Source organism: Crassostrea angulata, chromosome 7 (genome assembly GCF_025612915.1).
Source record: "Crassostrea angulata isolate pt1a10 chromosome 7, ASM2561291v2, whole genome shotgun sequence".
Taxonomy (NCBI): Eukaryota; Metazoa; Mollusca; class Bivalvia; order Ostreida; family Ostreidae; genus Magallana; species Magallana angulata.
The window spans coordinates 22,670,085-22,680,157 of NC_069117.1; the positions used below are offsets into that span (position 1 = coordinate 22,670,085).

The 10,073-nt window shown below is 38.9% G+C and overlaps 1 protein-coding gene across 1 annotated transcript; it reads right to left on the minus strand.

The window, feature by feature from the left end:
* Positions 1 to 552: 552 nt before the first annotated feature.
* LOC128157059 (uncharacterized) lies at positions 553 to 4,582 on the minus strand. The gene is made up of 7 exons (XM_052819415.1): positions 3,397 to 4,582; positions 2,801 to 2,909; positions 2,176 to 2,292; positions 1,811 to 1,917; positions 1,537 to 1,613; positions 1,096 to 1,246; positions 553 to 875 (listed from the first exon to the last, which is right to left on the minus strand). Exons 1-7 carry the CDS (start codon positions 4,049 to 4,051, stop codon positions 760 to 762), a joined length of 1,332 nt encoding a protein of 443 aa, XP_052675375.1. The 5' UTR covers positions 4,052 to 4,582; the 3' UTR covers positions 553 to 759.
* Between the last annotated feature and the right edge of the window lie 5,491 nt (positions 4,583 to 10,073).

Below are 10,073 nucleotides of genomic sequence, written 5' to 3' on the forward strand. Positions count from 1 at the left end.
CATATGATTAAGGTGGCGGTGGGTAGTTTTTTTGGCAAGGAGGTACAACAGTTGGTATCCTTCTCATCATTTTTGGGTAGCTTTTCAAAATAACTTAAATTTTTTGTCTGCATACATGGGACACATGATCCTGGCTTGATTTTGTGTTACGGACCAAGCCTCTTTCTCAAATTTAAATGTGGTCGTTGAAGTTTTTGGTAACATCTTTGTACTTACGAAAAGCAAATGTAGAATAAAAGGGTCTCATTTCCATGAATGCATGTAAAGTGTAACACGGCCTAGCAAACAAATGCAATCGATGGTAATTTGTACCATGAAATGACAAATCAAGCCTAAGACTCTCCACTTTAGATCGGGTCACTCGTACTTTAATTTCATTCATATGCATGTATATTTGTATGTCACATTGAACGCAATTTATGATACTTCCCTATATAAGATCCGCCTTTGTTATAATCGGCGTGCTTATCATTAACATTATATATAGATAATTCAATTCGTTTAATAAGTGTCAGAATAAAATGGTATATTTAACAATTTGATCTGATATAATTATCTTGGCTTCATTTAATCATCACATTCGATTCTTCATTCAACATTGACAAATATTCTGAGAAATACTTGCTCCGGAAATTCCTAGTTCATCAATTATTTCCGTGAAAAAAACTCCACCAAATTAACATTATGTAGATAACTTTGTGCTTCGAATTCATTATTTAAACATAACTAGATAGATTATTTATTACTGACGCATTGGAATCAGAACACAGTCTGAAGCATGGCGATGATGTTTTCAGATATTGATTTAGCGTGCTTTTGATGAAGGACATGTCCGCCACTTTCAAACACTAGTTCCTCCTTGTATATCGTCGAACCTTGAGTTAAACAGAAAACAGAAGTACAACTAAAAAGTTTCATACAAACGATAAATATATTTAAAATAATGATATTTATCTTTCAAATATACACTTGCATTTTTTTTACGATTAATTCTGATCATGTACTTTACACTCATAACAATGAACAGATTGAACAGAATTCTTATAAATACGGTAAATTGAATTTAAAAGAAACTCCATTTAATTTCAGTGATACCTTGATCTTGATTTTTCTTTACGTCTTGATGTATGCCCAAAGTGTTTAGGAGATCACGTGACAGCTTCTCTTCTATCATTTTATCGTTTCGACTCCAGGCAACAGACACCGGAAGTCGCTTTTCTCGGATTGCTATCACATCCTCCGTAACCTGCATGAGATCAAACAGAAGGAAGAGGTGATAACCTGAAGTACTGATATTGCATGTGAATATAAAATATACATGTAATTGCAAACAAATGAATTTTAAATCAATTGCAGTCAGATGAGTTTTAAATCAATTTCCTCAATCTATTAAATTTAGTAACATCTAGATCTTGTTTTTCTTTTTCAAATATATATACACGTGTACATGTACTTATTTCACAAAACATATATAAGTATTTCACGTCGCACGCCAAATTATCTAAAACATTTACGACTAAGAGACGGGGACCTTACCGCATTAAAATCAACAGTAGACACTGCCTCAAGACCTACAAACTTCTGTCTCTGCCTGTGTGCGGGGATCTTGAAGCCTAGAAATTTATTAGAATGCTTTTTTTCTTTTGACAAAAATTAGCTTTCATATGACGTTTATAACGATTAAGAATACGTCTGTGTTAGTTGGTGTTTATACATCACTTTCATCATATGTACTCGTAATTATTCTTTCTGTTTTGTCTAAAGATTACACTGAAGGATTTCTAAAATATCACACAGAAATCAATAATACCTGATCTACGAGCCCCAATCTCTATATAAGAGTCAACAACTGGCCAAAAAACACGATTTCTCGCTGCTGCTCCAACCAGTTTTGTCCACGCATAGGGTCTCATTGCCCTGAAATTGTTATCAATGTGATTCTCGTAAAATGTCTTCAAAGTTTTCAATATATTAAAAAAAAATATTTACTATTTGTGTAAAATTATTCACTTAAAACTAAAAAGTCCATTGTAAATATGGTAAATATTCTTGGATGCATCTGCAAAAATATTCTTGTGAATAAACTATGCATACTTGTCAACTTTCAATTGGAATCATTAAAATCATTTAAAAGTATATGTTTAAAACTATATTTTGCTACGAGTGCTAACATACTTATTTGGACGGATGCTCATTGGGTTAATTAGGGACAGAGACCTAACATTCTGGGTAGAAGCTCCAAACCTTACGGCTAACCAAGATGCAGCACTATGGGATATCACACTGTCTATTCTGCAGAGTATACAACCATAAAGGAATCATACAATATCACATCTTTTACCACTAAACTATTTATTTAAGCTCTTCCTATTAATATTGCACCAGGTGATGTAATTTCACTTGTATTGATTGGTTCAAAAGTCCATTAACATTTCGATCAAAACTCTCAAAAATTTATACATGTATGTCATACTCAAGACAAGCAACAAAAAAGGAGAAGGATTGTTGATACATTTTAGGCCTATAAAAAAAATTGTGTGTTTAGGGTAACACTGATGAAAAAATTAGGTTAGGTAGGTAGGGATTTTTTTTTTATTTTATCATATTTTTTATGCATGAATCCTAAGAGTGTTTGTTTGTGTCATATTTAAAAATGGGTTTTTAATAGAAATAATATAAAGATCACAATCTGTTAAAAACAGACATCTAAAAATGGTAGGATCGGGGCATTTTTGTAGGTTAGGTAGGGTTACCCTAAACACACAACATTTTTTTAGGCCTTATCAAGCATTTTTTTTACCTTGTGATGCCCCACCCTCTGAGTATATCAGCCAACATCTGACATTGCCCAAAAGATGTAAAGTCGAGATTGTAGATATCAGATCTCGATATCAAACTCTCTCCAAATCCTAAAATATAATAAACGTTTCGTTGACTTTTACAATCATATACAATATACATGCATCTTTGCAGGTATTATTTCAATCCCACCCCAAGATGTCGGTACATATGTATGTAAACGTCAAGATCTGTACATATTTATGCAGAATAACAGTACAATAATTGTTTGATATCACTTTAATCACGTAAAAAATTTACAGATTTCTATACTTTAGATGATTAACAATCTTGGTTTCTGTATATGTCTTTATACAATACACATGTAATAAAAAATCACCCGATGTTTTTTAACATGAAGAAAGACCCACCAACATGGTGCATTCTATCGATTTGCTGCATTGAAACCAAAGAATAAGACTGGCACAATATCGACCGGTTGGCGAAACTAATTCAGAAAATACTCTTTAAAAATATATTTTGTTGAAGGAGTAATATATGACAAAATCATGAATGAATCTTATTAACAATAGTATACATAATTGCATATATATATACCTGGTATTTCCGGAGCCACACATCTGATCCCAGCAGAGCTTAAATAGGTCACCATTGACCGGAAATCGTCCCCACTGCCGACCAGCCCCAGCAACATGACCACTGTAGGGGCACCGTGTCCCAATTCATTGTCAAACACGTTTACTTCCACAGGTAGCTTGCTATTCTCATTTTTGAGACGACATTGCACAACTATTTTGTTGGGTTGCCACGTTAGTTTTTTGTTGACATTTTGTGACGCGGCACCTAATCGCTCATCAGAAGACTTTGGATTATTCTCCCTACATGTACGAAGGACAGAGCTAGAGGCCACTGCGCAAAATCTCCGCCCTAACGACGCTCCTCCGACCACCATACGACACCTACCTCTAAGTAACAACCCTGATCTACTCAATTCCATCCTGCATTCATTGAGTGTTACAAGTAACTGTGCACTTTTGCACAGAAGCAGGAAAAAGTTGTATAAGCAACGCGAGTGTGAAGTGGCAGTCGTTACCAATGACTTGCCTTCCGGGAACGGTGGATAATGCAAATTGTATTGTACGATTAACATATAAATATATTGAAACGGAATAGGGGTAGTGACAAGCAGAGAAACACACCCATGAAGTTTAAGTAATAAAGCATACCCGTACACGTAATAGAGTACACCCATTGAAATGGAATGACCTGGTCCCCCCTTGGAAGTAAACTCTCCCAAGGGTATATAAACAGACACATCTAGCAGATTAGGAGAGGGTCTGAAACGCACAGCTCTCAGAAGAACCCGCAAGACCTGGAAGGTAATAGAAACCTGATAGAAGTAATTTGTGAGGTTGTAAGTAGACAGACTAGGGGAAGGAATACTCCTCAGCGGTAATTGGAATTGGAATCTTAATTGGTTGTCGGGAGGTAGTAAGTCTATATGACTGAGGCGCCTGACTTCCTGTAATATTAAGAACCCTTTACCAAGGCACGCGGGGATAAGTATCCCAGTTAAACAATACTAAGTAGTTTAAATTCGCCTCCAATCAATTGTAAATCAAGTTTAATCATTGTACTCAGGAAGAGTAGAAGTAAAATTAATATATTTATATCCCTTAAAAAGAACCCGGTATTTTGTTTAGATAAAACACGTTACATTTTGGTGGCAGCTGGTTAAGGGATAGGAACTGATTAAATTGTTGATTTATTTTGATTTTGTTGTTTTATGTAGATTTGCTTTACCAGGTTAATATTTTACCAAGTAATTTTGACGGGTATAGTGGACCGTGTATTTGTGACTTGGTAAGTATATTAGAGCTTGTGTATAGTTATCCAAAGGTCGGTTGCGCCGCGTGTGTACAGTGTGCGTACAGCGTTACATCGTGTATTGTTAGGCTTGGTGTTGGTTCGTTTGGTCTCCGGGTAATGAGTATTACTTGGTGAAGTTTACCAAGTGCAAAGTTTACCGAGTGCAAAGTTAACCAAGTGCATTTATAGGAAATTGTAACCCAGTTAGAATATAATACCAGAATGAGTGAAGACGATTTGTTAGCTGACCTTAGTGCCATAGATGCCAGAAGGGAAAAGCTCCGAGCAGAAATTGAAAGATTACGATCAACTCCACAGTTTGCCAAACATTCGCCAATGCCAGACTCCGGAGTAGGCATGGGCTACAAAAGCAATCGCAACCCTGACGACAGTTTTGAAATAAATTTCAAAACACCGAAGAACACAGGGTATGCACCTGGTCACTTTGAATACCCAACGCCTGGGTACACATTGTACGAAGATGAGAAGGATCGTACACTGCCAAAGGTTACAGATACTGAAAACAGGCTGCCGCGCTTAGGAACCATAAGCCAACCAGTGTTCACCGAGACATATTTGACACCAAACCCTTACCTAAGTACTCGGTGTGCGGTGTCATCATCAGATTCGTCTACGGTTACGTGGTCAAATAATTGGAATCCAGTGCAGGAATCCGTTTACCGATCGTTTCCTCCTATTACTGCAACTAAAAATATTTCGAATGAACAGTCTCAGGACTATGGTAAAACAGTGATGAAACCGGCAACATATGACGGCACTGCATCATGGATTGATTACAAAGCGCATTTTGAGGCCTGTAGCGATATCAATTCATGGAACTCTCAGCAGAAAAGCTTGTACCTGGCAGCTTCTTTAAGAGGACAGGCCCAGACCGTCCTCGGTAACATGAGATCAGGAGTGAATAGGACCTACGCAGAGTTATGCGAAGCTTTGGAATCGAGATTTGCACCCGCGAATCAAACTGAACTCTACCGGGCAATGCTCAGAGAGAAGCGCCAAAGACCAAATGAATCTTTACCAGAACTTGGTGAAAGTATTCGACGTCTAGCGCATCTGGCATATCCAACTGCTCCCAGAGAAGTTACAGAGATGATCGCCAAAGATCAGTTCATAGATGCTTTGACAGAGTTTGATATGCGTCTACGCATTCAGCAATCTCGACCAAAGTCACTCAATGAAGCAATACGTTGTGCAGTGGAGATTGAGGCATTCTGTAGAGCAGAACGTCAAAGAAGAGAAAATGGTGGATATGTCAGGACCACGAGCAATAACCAAGTTACCCCTGATGCACAAGATCCTACTGTTAGGGAGGAACTCAGGCAATTAAGAGATGAGATACAGGCGTCTCTTAAAGATTTAGAAAAGAAAATTGTTAGTGTCTCGGTAAAAGAATCATCTGCTGCTGCAGATACGGGTAATATAGCCAAGGAAGGTAGATTTCCTTTTAAATGCCACCATTGTGGAAAGAAAGGCCACATGATCAAAGATTGTTTTCTGAGAAACAATAAAGGTGGCACTAGAATGCAAAAACCAGAGGTAAAGGATTCATCCAGTGTCAAAGGGAATACAAATTCCAATAAGAGGAATGATTCGAGAGTGTCCAGTACAACGGCCATGAAAGTTGACCAAGACAGCAATGAATCTGGGTTGTTTGTCAAGGCAAAGGTAAATGGCACTCAGTGTAATTTATTGTTAGACACGGGAGCCACTCTGACTATTTTGTCAGATCAACTGTATGCAGAAATAGACAAAATCAGCAGAACTTCCCTTTTACCGATATCACAGAGAATTGTAGGGGCTGATGGTGCGCCTCTTACGGTACAAGGAAAAGGAGTATTTGGCATTAAAGTTGGTTCTCAAGAATTTGAAACTCAGGCAGTGATAGCAAACATAAAGGCAGATGGCATTATTGGATTAGATTTCTTACAAACGAATGAATGCCTCGTTGACGTATGCAAGACCAAGATGTATGTACGGGGGATAGAACATGAATTAGAAATGCAAGGAAATATTGGCTGCTTTCGGGTGAGCCTATGTGAAACCATATCCATTCCTCCTAAAAGCGAAATGGTATGCCCGGGTCAAGTGTTAGACCTACCAAAATTCCCACAGATACCGTTGTTAATTGAACCTTGTGCCAAGTTTCAGGACAGCGGAAGAGCATTGGTTGCTCGATCTGTAATCAATTCATCTGAGAAAATACCAGTAAGACTGATGAACGTGTCCGGTCAGTCCCAGACAATTTTTAAGAACACAGTCGTAGGAATGACATTCCCGGTAAAAGAAATCATTATGCCAGAAACAGAAGGCAGTGTTAATCACGTCATGCTTGGGGAACGAGAAGGGGTCCTTCCGGAGCATTTGCAAGAATTATTCGATAGGACAAGACCTGAGCTATCAGTGGAGCAGACGGCACAGGTGAAAAACATTCTTATTAAGTTTAGCAGCATTTTCTCAAAGAATAAAGATGACTTTGGTAGAACCTCGTTGATAAAGCACCATATCAATACAGAAGGAGAAAAGCCAACCAAGCAACCTCCAAGAAGGTTACCACATCATGCCGCGGAGTATGTTGACAAGGAAGTGCAGAATATGGTTGATAAAGGCATTGTAGAACCATCATCTAGTCCATGGGCTGCTGGAGTAGTTCTTGTAGAGAAAAAGGACGGTACAAAAAGGTTCTGTGTTGACTATCGGTCCTTAAACAACAAAACGGTGAAGGATGCCTACCCTTTACCGCGTATTGATGACTCCCTAGATCGACTGGAAGGAGCGTCTTGGTTTTGCACTCTAGATCTTCACTCGGGCTACTGGCAGGTAGAAATGAACGAGACCGATAAACCAAAGACTGCATTTGTGACCAGAAGTGGCCTTTTTCAATTTACCGTGATGCCATTTGGACTCTGTAACAGTCCGGCTACGTTTGAAAGACTAATGGAAGTAGTGTTGGCTGGACTTAATTTCAATGTATGTTTGGTATATATTGATGATATCATTATCTTTGGTAAAACGTTTGATGAAACGCTTCAAAACTTAGAACAAGTATTGACCAAGTTACAATTGGCAGGACTAAAGCTCAAAGCTGCAAAATGCACTTTGTTCAAGAAGGAAGTTCTGTTTCTGGGGTATAAGGTATCTGGCGACGGAGTACAAACAGATCCGGCCAAAGTAGCTGTTGTGGAACAATGGCCAATACCGATTGAGGTCAGTGAGGTGCGATCCTTCGTGGGTTTATGCAGCTATTACCGGAGATTTATAGCTGGATTCTCTAGCCTGGCAAAACCGTTATTTCGGTTAACGGAAAAAGGAAGAGAATTTAAATGGACGTCTGATTGTCAGAGTGCCTTTGATAATCTTAAAAAGTGTTTGACAACTGCCCCAATTTTGGCACACCCAAACTTTTCAGTGCCCTTTATACTTGACACAGACGCAAGTCAAGTGGGACTTGGTGCAGTGTTGTCCCAGGATATAGATGGTACGACCAAGGTGATATCATACGCAAGTAGAACACTGTCTAAGAGTGAAAGAAAATACTGTGTCACCAGAAAGGAATTGCTGGCTCTTGTCTTTGCATGCAAACATTTTCGACACTACCTGTATGGTCACAAAGTCATTGTGCGCACTGATCATAGCGCCTTAAAGTGGTTAATGAGTTTCAAAGATCCCCAGGGACAAGTAGCAAGGTGGATTGAATTACTCAGTACCTATGACTTGGAAATCACTCATAGACCTGGTGCGAAACATGGAAATGCAGACAGTTTGAGTAGATATCCGTGTCGCCAGTGTGGGTATGGAGAGAAGGTTGTACAAAGTGTAACACCTGACACTGCTCCAGATAGTAGTTCTACAGTGCAATGTCTGCAAGAGGGTGATTCTGATTTGAAGAAAGTCAGAGAATGGTTAGAGCTAAATGATCGCCCAGAATACATCCAAATTAAACATGAAAGTAACGTAATCAAATCTCTTTGGTCGCAGTACAAATTCCTGGAAGTAAGAGACAATCTATTCTGTAGAAGATGGGAAGGTGATCGAAAAACCATTTACCAGGTGTTGGTGCCAATGTCGGAGAGGAAAGAAATACTCAGAGAGTGTCATGATGCAAAAACATCGGGACATCTAGGTGTTAGAAAGACTCTTGCTAGAGTACGAGAAAGGTTTTATTGGCCAGGTTTACAGGCAGATGTCCGAATTTATGTAACCGGATGTCCACAATGCCGGAAAAGAAAAGTTCGTTCTTTTGGAAAGTCACACATGCAAATTGACCAAACAGGCTATCCTTTAGAACGTGTGGCCAGTGACATAATGGGACCTTTACCAGAGACTGAATCTGGCAACAAATATATAATCGTTGTATCTGACTATTTTACCAAATGGACAGAGGCGTATCCTTTGAAAAATATTGAGTCCCAAACCGTGGCGAAAGTTCTGGTGGAACAGTTTTTCTGTAAATATGGTGTACCTGAAATCGTACACAGTGACCAAGGCAGGCAGTACGAGAGTCGGTTGTTCAAAGACATGTGTGAACTACTCGGTATCAAAAAGACCCGCACGACGGCGTTCCACCCGAAATCGGACGGCATGGTTGAGAGATTTAACAAAACCTTAGCTACCATGTTAAGCGCTTATGTCTCTGACTACCAGCACGACTGGGATAAGAAATTACCATATGTTCTAATGGCTTACCGATCCTCTCAGCATGAAAGCACGGGTTACACTCCGAATATGTTGATGATGGGAAGAGAGACTGCTACCCCAATTGATATCATGTATGAGCTTCCAAACAGACTAAAACCCACTAATGTACATGACTGGGTATGGGAACTTAGGAAAACTTTGGAAGAGGCGCATGCAAACACGCGCAAAATAACAGAACAATCTATGTTGCGCCAAAAGAGATACCATGATCAAAATGTGGTGAAAAAGAAGTTTGAAGAGGGTGACAAGGTGTTAGTATACTTTCCACAGAGAGCTGTTGGGAAATCACCTAAACTTATGAGTTTCTGGTATGGTCCTTACATCATTGTAAAACAGCACTCTGATGTTACTTTCAAAATCAGAAAAGAAACTGATACCAAGACACTTGTTGTACATGTTGATAGGTTAAGACCTTACGGGACTCAGGTCCTTAGAGATGAAGGCGATAGCGAAAGTTTAGAGAATCATGATCAGGTTATAGATGCCAAGAATTTAGAAAACCATGATAAGGGTAATGATGTCACCTCTGACGATGAGTCTCAGGTGGTACTGTTAGGAAATTCAGAATTGAATGAGATAGAGTTAGCATATGCTGGTCGTAGACAAAGAAAAAGACCAACTTGGCATTCTGACTATGAGTTCGATTACAAGGTTTAATGTCATTATGTTATTTCAGATTGAAGGACAGA